Source organism: Bubalus kerabau, chromosome 1 (assembly GCF_029407905.1).
Source record: "Bubalus kerabau isolate K-KA32 ecotype Philippines breed swamp buffalo chromosome 1, PCC_UOA_SB_1v2, whole genome shotgun sequence".
Taxonomy (NCBI): domain Eukaryota; kingdom Metazoa; phylum Chordata; class Mammalia; order Artiodactyla; family Bovidae; genus Bubalus; species Bubalus kerabau.
Window position 1 is genome coordinate 229,076,640 of NC_073624.1, and position 13,183 is coordinate 229,089,822.

A 13,183-nucleotide genomic window follows, 5' to 3' on the forward strand; every position below is an offset into this window, starting at 1 on the left:
TAAAATGAAAACCAAACAAGTGGGACTACATCAAACTAAAAAGCTTCTGCATAGCAAATGAAACAATCAACAGAATGGAAAGGCAACTTATTGAATGGGAGAAAATATTTTCAAATCATATATCTGATATGAGATTAATATCCAAAATATATTAAAAACTCATAAAATTCAATAGTAAACAAGCAAACAATTTGATTTCAAAAACTAAGCAGAGGATCTGAGTATACATTTTTCTAAAGAAAGCATACAGATTAGTCAACAGACACATGAAAAGAAACTCAACATCACTAATCACCAGGGAAAGGCAAATCAAAACCACAATGAGCTATCACCTAACATCAGTTAGAATAGCCATTACCAAAAACAAAAAAAGCGTTGGTAAGGATGTGGACCAAAGGGAACTCTCACACACTGTTGGAGGAAATGTAAATTGGTGCAACCACTATGAAAAACAGTATGGGGTTGAGTTCCTCAAAAAATTAAAAGTAGATCTAACATATGATGCAATTATTCCACTTCTGGGTGTCTATCTGAAGAAAACAAAAACACTAAATCAAAAAGATGTATGTACCCCCATGTTATGTACAGCATTATTTACAATAGCCAAGATAAGGAAGCAACATAAATATACACTGATAGATGAGTAGATAAAGGAGATCTGATACACACACATAAATGGAATACCACTACATCATAAAAAAGAATGAAATCTTGCCATTTACAACAACGTGGATGAACCTTAAGGGAATGATGCTAAATGAAATGTCAGACAAAGAAAGACAAATGCATATGATTTCATTTGCACGTGAAATCTAAACAATAATACAAGTGAAAAACAAAAGAAAACAAAACAGAAGTCATAGATACAGAGAACAAAATGGTGTTTGCCAGAGGAGACGGGTGATAGGGAGAGGGTAAAACAGGTGAAGGGGGTCAAGAGATACAAACTTCTAATTTTAAAATAAATAAGTCATGGGGATGTAATGTATACCATGGGGACTGCAGTCAGTAATATTGTAGAGCATACTTAAAAGTTGCCAAGACAACAAATCCTAAAAGTTAACTTTTAATGCATGGTGATGGATGGTAACAAGACTTATTGAGGTGATCACTTCACAATGAATACAACTACTGAATCATTACATTGTACACTTGAAACTGATGTGTTATATATCAATTACACCTCAACAACAAAAATAAGTGTTTTAAAAGATGGAAATAATCTTGCCTAAGCCAAGACCAGTCTAAGATTTTCCTAAGGCATCCAGATATTCATGTGAGAGCATTCCTTGGCTCACAGAGCCTTACTCCTCTTTAAACATTTGTTTGGTAAATCAAAATGTGACTTTTTTTCCTGTTTGGTAGGCAGGAAACGACAAATCAGAGTCTTAAGGGATTGACACAATATGTAGTTAGACACTATCAATCACCATAAAAGAGCCTGCTTTTCCTTACATCTAACAAAGGTACATTTAGAACTTTCCAGTTCAACTAAAACATGAACTCTCTAAGACCACAAGCCCAGTAAGCAGTGCTAGGTACACTCCTCCACTGGGAAATGAAGCTACAACGTTGGGCGGTGAAAACATGTGAGACCAGGAACAGACCTGGACTCCCAATCTTCCCTGTCACCTTCGACCAGACACTTTCCTAATTTTCAAACTGGAAGCATGGAGAGAATAAATGATCTATTAAACTCTTTTCCATTCTAACTGTCTTTAATCTTACAATTCTAAAAAAGGAGGTCAGGTAAAAGACTCCTGGCATGAAGACATTTTGAAATTTCTATCAGCCACAGTGATACAAGAAAAAGAAAGAGGAAGAGATTGAGAGGGGTGCCCATTTGGCAAAGCTGATGAGGCAAAGGCCTGGAACTTTGTTGACATAAGCAGCCTCCCTTCTGGATTTAGTGTTTGTGGGTTTTTTAAAAGGTGCTTCCCAAAATAATCAACGTTAAAATTTTAAGTGACTTACATGTATATATAAATGAATCAATTAATGTTTGTCCTATAAGGGCTTTCTTTGTTCTTTTATTGTTATAAGAAGGTTAAACAATATGCTTATTTATTTCATAGCTTCACAAACAGGAAGGAGGCTTTAAATGGCCCAGTTTCACAATTTGGGGTAGATATATATTTAAAGAAATATTGCATAATTGCATAATGCACACTGCCTCTTCCTAAAATGCATCATACCAGAGCCAATTTTGGAAAACACAAATATGGGGTGGGTATATTTTGAAAACTATGTGAACATAATAGATTCTTAATTAATATGTGTGGCTTTTATGGGAAATATTTGTTATTTTAAGGCATCTGTCATGCAAAAACAATTTCTGCTAGTGAAGAAAGTTAAAAAGAGCATGTAGTTTAAATTTTGTTTCTGAGTTATTCTTCTTGTGTAAATGCCCGTGTTACTTTTGTCCTAAAGCATTTTAGTGTTCTATTAGAGAATACTAACAATATCTTCTAAACTACTAATTTATATAAATTTATGTATAACCTTTATTTGTGTGGCATTTATAAGTGCAAATCATAATTACATTTGTCATTATATCATCTGATTCTCATTCAGCACAATGGAAGTGACTTTATTCCTCATTTAGACATAGGGGAAATTAGGCTCCACATTTTTTATTTGCCTAAGGAATATGAGCTAGAAAGTTCTAAGATGAGAATTTGAAACCTGGTATTCCAATTCCAGTTGTGGTCCTTCTTCCCCATCCTCTATTCCTTTCTGCACTGTGGTGACACAATACATTGAAAGGATTAGAAGATGGATTTTAGAGTCAAACAGAACTGAGTTCACCTCCTGCTTCTGGCACTGCCTGGTCTTGTGCCCGTGGGCAAGCTATTTTCTTCTTTGAGACCATTTGTGAATTAAGCTAAAAATAGTTATACCCCACCCCACCCTAACAACACACCATGGGACTGTGGGAAGGATAAATGGAATAATGCATGAAAAGCACATAGCAGAACGTTCCATAAATGTTAGCCATTGTTATGTTATTATGTAATCTAGAAAATATGTTCAGTTACACTGCATGAAATACTTTCCATTTTTCAAAGACACAAATGATACATGGGAAATCAAACCCTGAAAATTAATTTTTTAAACAGTAAATTCATATGCCACATGCAAAGGATAGTATTTCATGGACAAAGATTCTAGTTTTTTAAGAGACGTTATCTTTTGCTTTCTGTGGTTTCAAAACATTTCTTAATGTTAACAACCTTCTTAATAATCTGAGCCATATGAAATTGTCATCTATTTAAAGTCAGATACCACCGAAAAGTGGCAATTTCATATGGCTCAGCCCAACAGATCAACAAACTGCCAAACAGAAGATTTTTCTAGTTGCAAAGGGATTATTGAAGAAGTTGAACTTGAAAATTATTTCATTTTCAACATATTCTCATTTTAACAGATAAGGAAGGAACGATGCCACGCTCCCTAGAATTAAGAATTAAAGCATACAACCTTCTCTTCCTATCCTCAAGCACATACATGTATACCCCAGCTCCAAATGAAATCCCAAGAGTAAAATTAGGTCTCAACCCCTGCAAATTCCCAAGGAGGGCACCAAAAGTACTGGACAGCAAGCATGCTGAGGAAATTGGCTGCTGTTAAAGTCACCACCTGTGGTCTTGCCAAATGTCTGAAAGGGAGTATACCAGGAGTCCTGTGTATTGGGGAAGATGGGGTGGATGTCCAGGGGGCAAGGGTAAAGAGTTTGGAATACCCAGGTGGGGAAGTCCTTCTCTGTGGCACACTGCTTGCCTCCAAGTGGGCGTTTGTATGCTATTTGTTTACTTCTTTTTGTCTGTATGTCCGTGTCTTTATGCTTCTGGGTGCTCCTGGTTTGCTCCTGGCCATGTCTCTTGTGTTGGACAGGGGTGACTTTGTGCCAGTCGGCTTCTGTGCCTGCGCGCTCGTTAGTGCGCTGGATGGGTGTGTCTGAGTGTCTGTGGCTGTTGTTCCGTATAAGTCTAAGCATGTATGTCGGGGTACAGTGTGCCTGCCTGTGCGTGTCTCGGTGGGTACGCTCATCTATTTCCGAATGCGAGGGAGTGCCGGAGTATTGCCATCTACCCTGAGACCAAGCAGCACAGGCGCCCCAGGCAGACAGGTAGCAGTCACGAAAGAACCGGCACCTTCTAGTTGGCTGGTAAGCTCGCCAGAGCCGGCTTCAGCCTCCGGGGCCAGCCGAGGGAGCCCCGAGGGAATGGTGGCCGACCCGCCCTCCTAGAGCAGTTGGGTCCCGCCCGGGCCAGCCCCAGGAGCAGGCAGGAGAGGGGAGGGAAGGGGCGGGAGAGGGCGTGGGCCTCGCCCCTTTGGGGCTTCCCGCGTTCTATTGGTTGAAAGTTCTAGCACGTCACGGGGAGGGCAGTTCCCCTAAAGTCCTGGGCACATAACGGACAGCGCGCACTCCGAGACGGCTTCTCCAGAGCGCAAGCTGGAACTGGCTGGAGCTGACGGACACTGCGAGCCCAGAGCAGCCCCGGAGCTGAGTGCACCACGCACCCCTACCACACCCACACCCACCCACGGCCGCTGAATGAGTCTTCCAGGTGCTCGCTTGCTGCCCGCAGCGCCCCGCCGGAGGTCCGCTCGCTGAGGGCGGCTGGTGCGCCGGCAGCCTGTGCGCTCACCTGCCAGCCTGCGCGCCATGGGGCAGCCCGGGAACCGCAGCGTCTTTTTGCTGGCGCCCAACGCAAGCCACGCGCCGGACCAAGACGTCACGCTGGAACGGGACGAGGCCTGGGTGGTGGGGATGGGCATCCTCATGTCGCTTATTGTCCTGGCCATCGTGTTTGGAAACGTGCTAGTCATCACAGCCATTGCCAAGTTTGAGCGTCTCCAGACGGTCACCAACTACTTCATCACCTCCCTGGCCTGTGCTGACCTGGTCATGGGCCTGGCAGTGGTGCCCTTTGGGGCCTTCCACATCCTCATGAAAATGTGGACTTTTGGCAACTTCTGGTGTGAGTTTTGGACTTCCATTGACGTGTTGTGCGTCACGGCCAGCATTGAGACCCTGTGCGTGATCGCTGTGGATCGCTACTTAGCCATCACGTCACCCTTCAAGTATCAGTGCCTGCTAACCAAGAATAAGGCCCGGGTGGTCATTTTGATGGTGTGGATCGTGTCTGGCCTTACCTCCTTCTTACCCATTCAGATGCACTGGTACCGGGCCAGCCACAAGGAAGCTATCAACTGCTATGCTAAGGAAACCTGCTGTGACTTCTTCACGAACCAACCCTATGCCATTGCCTCCTCCATTGTGTCCTTCTACCTTCCCCTGGTGGTCATGGTCTTCGTCTACTCCAGGGTGTTCCAGGTAGCCAAAAGGCAGCTCCAGAAGATCGACAAATCTGAGGGCCGCTTCCATGCCCAAAACATCAGTCAAGTGGAGCAGGATGGGCGGAGCGGTCTAGGACAACGCAGGACCTCCAAGTTCTACTTGAAGGAACACAAAGCCCTCAAGACTTTAGGCATTATCATGGGCACTTTCACCCTGTGCTGGCTGCCCTTCTTCATTGTCAACATTGTGCACGTGATCAAGGATAACCTCATCCCTAAGGAAATATACATCCTTCTAAACTGGTTGGGCTACATCAACTCCGCTTTCAATCCCCTTATCTACTGCCGGAGCCCAGATTTCAGGATTGCCTTCCAGGAACTTCTCTGCCTGCGCAGGTCTTCATTGAAGGCCTATGGGAATGGCTGCTCCAGCAACAGCAATGATAGGACTGACTACACAGGGGAACAGAGTGGATATCACCTGGGGGAGGAGAAAGACAGTGAACTGCTGTGTGAAGACCCCCCGGGCACCGAAAACTTTGTGAACCAGCAAGGTACTGTGCCCAGTGATAGCATTGATTCACAAGGGAGAAATTGTAGTACCAATGACTCACTGCTGTAATGCCGGTTTTCTACTTTTTAAGACACCCCTTCTCCCCAGTACCCTGCAACCAAACACTAAACAGACTATTTAACTTGAGTCTAATAAATTTAGAATAAAGTTGTACAGAGATGTGCAGGAGGAAAGATATCCTTCTGCCTTTTTATTTTTTATTTTTTTAAGTTGTAACAAAATATATTTGAGTCACTGTTTCTTGTACAGTTCAGTTCCTCTTTGCCTGGAACTTGTTAAGTTTATGTCTGAAGGGCTTCAGTCTCAAAGGACCTGGGGCTGCTATGTTTTGATGACTTTTCCTGCGTATCTACCTCATTGATCAAGTATTAGGGGTAATATATTGCTGCTGGTAATTTGTATCTGAAGGAGACCTTCCTTCCTGCACCCTTGGACTGGAAGATACTGAGTCTCTCGGACCTTTTGCTGTGAACATGGACTCTCCTCGCCCCTCTTATTTGCTCAAACGGGGTGTTGTAGGCAGGGACTTGAGGGGCAGTTTTGGTTGTTTTCCTGAGCAAAGTCTAAAGTTTACAGTAAATAAATTGTTTGACCATGACTTCATTGCACCTGTTTCTCCAAAACCCCTTGACTGGAGTGTGCTTGCCTCCCCCACTGGAAACTGCAGGTAACTATTTGTAATAACTGCCCGGTGACTTAATGTGGAATGACACGCACTGATTGCTTAACCCTTTCGTTTGCCTTTGAATCTGCTACTGCAAACCTGCGTCTCTTCTAACGCTGCTGCTCCCACATCAGTTCTTTCACTGTGTGCTCACCCAGCATAGCTCATCTTGCTCTTCTTACGAGTATTAGTCCTATGTTGTAACATCAGAAAGACTGACTCATAGAACTGGAGTTATGGGCATCTGTTGTGTGCTTCCATGTTCCTCTGCTGCCCACCTTCCAGTTCTACTTGCTTTGCAGCTGCTTATATTTTTATCTTTGTCTTTTCTCATAGAAGAGATCATACTGCATCAGGGCTTGGCATTTTGAGGATAAGGAAGTTCTTGTGAAAAAGTTGCTCAAACATAGCCCTGAAATTCCAAGGGAAATGAAAAAGTCATGGGTTATAGGGAGAAAAGCTGGAAAACATGTCACTGGTGAATACCTCATGATCTAGAAACAGGGTTTGAACCCTCCTGCTTTTGAACCGCTGTCCTTTTTTGCCCCCTCTCCCTGTGCCTCTAGTCACTTCAGGACAAATCAAGATTTCTCAACCTCGTACTTTTAACATTTTCAGCCAGAGAATTCTCCACTGTGGAAGACTGTCCTCCACATTGTCGGATGTTCAGCAGCAGCCCTGGTCTCTACCCACGAGATGCCAGGAGCATTCTCTGAGCTGTGACAACCAGAAATGTCTCCAGTCACTGCCAGATACCCCTACCTTGAGGGATGAAATTGCCCCTGGTTGAGAACCAGTTATGAACTTCAAAAACCTAAGCAGATGTTTCGATTCTGCCTAATATAACCACTTCATTTTGCAGAGCACCAGAGAGGCATTTTTCACACTTTACCCGGTTAGTGACAGACCCTGGGCCAGTGTTCTACTCCATCACGCTGCCTTCCACGCTTATTCACCAGCTGCCCACAGACTGACTGTGTGACATGAATCGTTTGAGAGGGTTTATCAATGAAGGCGAGGCCTCTGAGCCATTACTGCCTGTTTGTGGAGAGATTATAATACTGTTAAGAGGGACGTAAGGGAAAATCATGAAAGTAAACACATTTCTTTTCCCACCCCCTTTCTATTTTTGCCTGTGTGTTTGAGCCAGAGCTTGGCCCAGGTTTGACGGAGTGGATCGTCCTCCTTGGCAGCGCCAGCCAGGAGAAGGTTCAGCCTGCAGGGTTCGTTGCCATTTCACTCGCTTACAAAGCTGACTCTACTTCTTTCTTCTCTTCTATCCCAGCCAGGGTGCCCAACCAGAAAAGCATTAGTCTCCTCTGGTTCCCATCAGCTCAGTGATAGTGTGTTTCCAGGCGAGCCCTGACATCTCAAGAGAAAGTTAGCTGCCCGTGTTTCTAGAACATGCCATCAGGCTTCAGAGAGTGTGTGCCATTCAGCATTTCTGCTCTTTCTCCAAGGGCTTTCATACCTATTATCACATTCTTCTCCTGCTCTGGCCCCTGCACTCAGAGATGCAGGCAGCTTCTCCAGTTAATCTTCACACTCCTCATAGCCTCATGGGATCTTGGACTTGGAAGGAGAAAGCATAAAAAGCATTTGACATCCAAAGAGACTGAAAGCCTGCAAGGGGGAATGACCTGCCCAAGGTAAGAAGCCAAGGATGTGAGAGTCGGAGCTAAAGCCAGGGAACCCGGCTGTCATACCAGGAATGGCGTATTCTCTCCACCACATTGTCATTGAATTTTGCCCTCACCCTCAATCGTGGAAGCTTTTCCCTGGGGCTGTCACATTAACAAATTCATTTAAGCAGATGTTTTTATTTCTTTTGAGTCCTTGATAAAGAACACAGGCAGTACACAAATAATCTGCAATAGGGACAAGTGAAAGAATTATTCCTTTTTCTCAGCAAGTGTTCACTAGGATATCCTCAGCATTTAGAGAAACTGGAAGATTCCTTGACTTTTTATGACCTGAAGGGATTTCAAGCCACTCCAGGTAGAAATTTCCTGTCTTATTTAGAAGAAAAAAAAAGGTGGAAACTTTTCTATCATCATTGGTAAGTCCCATGGACAATAAATATTATTAATAAACAATGTTATATACATCCTTGTTTGACTAGAGGAGCAAACAATGTAATTTCAGTTAAACACTCTGCTATGAATGTGAATTCATAAAGTCCCAGCTAAAATGGAGTTTAGCCTAATTCATGTTCATTTAGAAATACTTTAAATATAAGAACATTGATCTGTTAAGAGTTTGGACAAGCAAGAGCATTTTAAGCCTATCTCAGTTCCTTGCTTTCTATATCCTTTTGTTCTGCTTTGTTTCTTTGTGGAGGCAGGCATTTGTCAGTGTCTCTCTGTCCCTCTGTTTGCTGACAGGTTGGTTACATAAGGTTTGTGTTGGATTCATCGTCATAAAGTTGTCTTTGCCTGGACAGCAAGTTCTCGAAGTCTGTCAAATGAGAACCTTATCCTGAGATGCGAGCTGACAGGTGTACAAAGTGGCAGGCCAGGGTGGGCCTCCTTGGTGAGATCATTATTGGAAGAGGGAATCTGGGGAATAGGGAGCTGGGAAATAGGAACTGTCCTTACACGATGCTGAGAATGTTTCTGATGTTTCACTTCTACTGCCTAAAGAAGCCTAGGCCAGTATCAGTCAGGTGGTATTTACAACTACTGTATGTAGCAGGGGGAAAATATAGGTTTTAGTCTCTGAATTCTGGAGCATACTATTAATAATACTATACAGATATCTTCTATGAAATCTTACTAAATATTAGGGACTGTATTAGATACTTTTGGGGGCTTCCCTGGTGGCTCAGATGCTAAAGAATCCACCTGCAATGTAGGAGACCCGGGTTCAATCCCTGGGTCGGGAAGATCCCCTGGAGAAGGGAATGGCAACTCAACTCCAGTATTCTTGCCCGGCAAACTTCATGAACAAAGGAGCCTGGCAGGCTACAGTCCATGGGGTTGCAAAGAGTCAGATAGGACTGAGTGACTAACACTTTCACTTCTTTCACTTTAGGCAACTTTTAGGCACGGAGAAGGCAATGGCACCCCACTCCAGTACTCTTGCCTGGAAAATCCCATGGACGGAGCAGCCTGGTAGGCTGCAGTCCATGGGGTCGCTAAGACTTTTACTTTTCACTTTCATGCATTGAAGAAGGAAATGGCAACCCAGTCCGGTGTTCTTGCCTTGAGAATACCAGGGACCGGGGAGCCTGGTGGGCTGCCATCTATGGGTCGCACAGGGTCGGACACAACTGAAGTGACTTAGCAGCAGCAGCAGCAGGCATTGTGTGACCTTGACAGTCTTATGAGGTAGGTAGCAAAATTGTATTCATCTAACAAATGAAGTAATTGAGTTTCAGAAAGGTGAAGTCACTTTCCAAAGTCACAAAGCCAGCTAGTTGCAGGGTTAGGACTGGAACCCAGGTCCATGTGATTCCTGAACACATGGAAACCAGGGAGCAACATGTGCCAGTTTATAGTCCACGCCAGAGCAAGTGTAAGAACTGGAAACGCAATACCTTGTTGAGAGAAGAGGGCGATTGCTGTGGGTTGGGGCAGGGAGGAATGTCCCCTTGGAAGCATGTGACTGCAGGGTTTGTTGGGAACTGGGATGGGAAACCAATCACTGAAGTACCTGGTTTGCTTCCCTGAGTCTCTGCTTTGTCTTCTCGTCAGAGAATCAGGCCAGATTGAAAAGAGGATATGAAACTTTAAAACAAGCACAAGGTAAAGCAGGAACACAGCCTCACATCCTGGAAAATTCATTTTCTGGTTCCAAAGTTGGGAAGGTCTGCTACATTGAGCAGGTAGCTGGACGTTATGCAAAATATGACCTGCCTTGGTGGCCCTCTGCATGTGCTGGCCATTTTGAGCTAGAATTCTAGGTCAATGGAGATGAACTTCTGACAACAGAGAGCAATGAGGGTTAACACACCTGGATGGATGCTTTTTATTAAATTCAGCCCTATGCTAACCCCTACTTCACACAGTGCAAATACAATTTGAAGGAGGAATTTTTGAAATACCTAAGAGAACAAACTTCCCAACCACTTTCAAGAACTTGAGAAATTCTTGTGTCTTATGAATAATAGGAGGCAGGGTGAGGTGAAAGAGGCCTGGACTGGGATTCATGCAACTAGATTTCAGGTCTCAACTCAGACTCTCCTCTGTCTGTTTGCCTGTCTCTTTCTCTCAAGTTGGGTAAGGCAGTTTTCCTGTTTTCTCAGTGGACCTCACTTTGCTCATCTGTAGAATAGTGAGGCTTGTGCAGGTGGTCTCTAAGCTCTGCTCAGCTCTGAATTTATATAGCCATTAATTAAGAGGCGAATTAGAGACAGCAGTTTGTTTCTAATTAGAGCTGATGGCATTTGTCATAAAAAGAATGGTTTAATATACCAGGGGTGTTCAGCTTGCAGAAGAGAATGCCATGAAGCACTATTTGGTGCATGATCATTGCCTTCAAATATTCAAGGACCATCTGGGGAAGAGGAGCATATCTGGTTTATATGAATAGCAGAAGGCAAGTAGAACCTTGCAGGAAGATAGACTCATGTTCAGGGAAAGGAAAACTTTTCTGAGAGTAAAACAGCTTCTGTATCAGAATAGTGTCTCCTCTCATTGGAAACATTCAAAAGAAGTGCAAATAAAGCTCTGTGTGGGATGAAACACAAAAAGTTCCTATACTGAGCAGGGCTTGGACTAAGACCCTTTCCAAATCTGTGATTCTTTGTCCCGGAAAACAATAGACCTAAATGTTCTTAAAAAAAAAAATATTCAGACCGTTCCCTAATTCCAGCCGGCCTTCTCCCCAATTCCTCTGGACTTCAGAGGTTTCACTACATTCCTAACCAGGAAACCTCCGGGGGAAATCAGGATCTCAAAAGTCCTTGGCCATGGGGGGAAATCCAGAAATAGAGCAATAAGGTTAAGCAGTTTTCCAAACTATTAGACCTTTTCATCAGCTGCTCTTCCCATGCCTTTTGCAAATGACCTACTAACTCCCAGAGAGAAAATACTGAGAGCTGAAAAGTCCTCTCTGCAAAGGCTATTACATCCTTCTCCACCCTTGGAATCACTGCACTTCCTGTGGTCTTTCCGTCACCCTCACAGGACAGGAAGGAAGGGAGGCAGGTTGCTGGCCAGCACAGGGAGCACTTCAAAGCCCTCTAGCCCAAGATTCTGAGGACCTGGGAACTATGTAGTATACCCCTAACCCCTGAGCAGCCTCAGGCAGATCACTTCCTTTCTCTAGACCTGTTTCATCATCTCTTAGCAGAGAGAGTTTGGTTTACGTAAGTCCCACCTTTCCTTCTTTCTCCAAAATTTTGTAAGATTTCAGGAGGTATTCAGTGCTACACATCTGGTTGTATGGCTCTTATTTTAAAAGTACATTTTTATCTTGCTAAAAAAGTAATAGAACTCATTCTGAAACGTTTAAAAATCTATTAAAACACAAAATGAGATGTGTGTGTGTGTGCACGCACTCAGTCGTGTTGTACTCCTTGCAGCCCCATAGACTATAGCCAGGCTCCTCTGTCCATGGAATTTTCCAGGCAAGAATGCTGGAATGGGTTGCCATTTCCTGCTCCAGGGGATCTTCCCAACCTAGGGATCAAACCCATGTCTCTTATACCTCTTACATTGGCAGGCAGTTTCTTTACCACTAGCACCACGTGTGAAGCCCCACAAAATGAGATAAATCACACATAACATTATCACCTAGAGATACATCACACAGTTAAATGTGATGTTATGCTTTCAGTCTTTGTCCTAAGCATGGCTATACAAATGGGCTGAAATATATTTTAAAATAAAAAACAGAATTAGATTATTCATAAAATTGTGGGCCCATTGATAATACTTTAATAGATGCCCCCTTGAATATGTTTTATGTATAATATGATCTAGATATCACAATTGCTACTGGCCTGGCAATAGAGTATTTAGCAGTTTTTCAACTTTGGAGTACAAAGAAGTATCATTTCTAGAACATCTGGATTGAGAAATCTAAGTTAGAGCCTAAGAATCTGCATTTTAGCATGATCCCATGGATTTTTCCAAGGACCATATTTTTAGGAATAAGGTTGCATAGATAAATTTTGTACATTAAGCAGAACACCTCCTCTCTTGTTGCTAATGGATGAAAAATATGTTTCTGTACTATACTTGTCTCTTTGAAAGCATGCTTTCTGCACCTGGCCTCTGATCTGCTTTCAGAGCATGGGAAACTAACCATAACTACCAGGGCAGGGCTTTATCTGCATTGTTAAGTGTTTCTGACCCACCCCGTTGACTTGTGTTAAAATCAGTCTATTCAAGTTATATAGTGACCAATACCTACCATTTGAAAAGTGCAACAGCAGGTTTCTATTCCATAGAGCACCTGTTGTGATCATGATGGCTAATAACTACAGTGTGTTTACTGGGAGCCAGGCCTCGTACTTGGCGATTCTCCTGCATGATCTTGTTTAGTACTCACAGCAACCCTACAAAATAGGTACTATTATCTTTGTCCCCATTTTATGGATTAGGAAAGTGAAACTCGAAGGGGTCAACTAAGTTGCTGAAGATTACAGACCATACTGAAATAAAACCCACATATCCTGAACCAGAGCCTAGTGT

At 43.3% G+C, this 13,183-nt stretch overlaps 1 protein-coding gene and 1 long non-coding RNA gene across 2 annotated transcripts in view; one reads left to right on the forward strand and one right to left on the reverse strand.

Moving 5' to 3' along the window:
- Positions 1-13,183, reverse strand: part of LOC129635183 (uncharacterized) — a 236,949-nt gene that overhangs the window by 78,929 nt on the left and 144,837 nt on the right. The gene's annotated exons all lie outside the window — the stretch shown is intronic.
- Positions 4,423-6,473, forward strand: ADRB2 (adrenoceptor beta 2). The gene has a single exon (XM_055557919.1). The coding sequence runs from the start codon at positions 4,670-4,672 to the stop codon at positions 5,924-5,926; it is 1,257 nt and encodes a 418-aa protein (XP_055413894.1). The 5' UTR covers positions 4,423-4,669; the 3' UTR covers positions 5,927-6,473.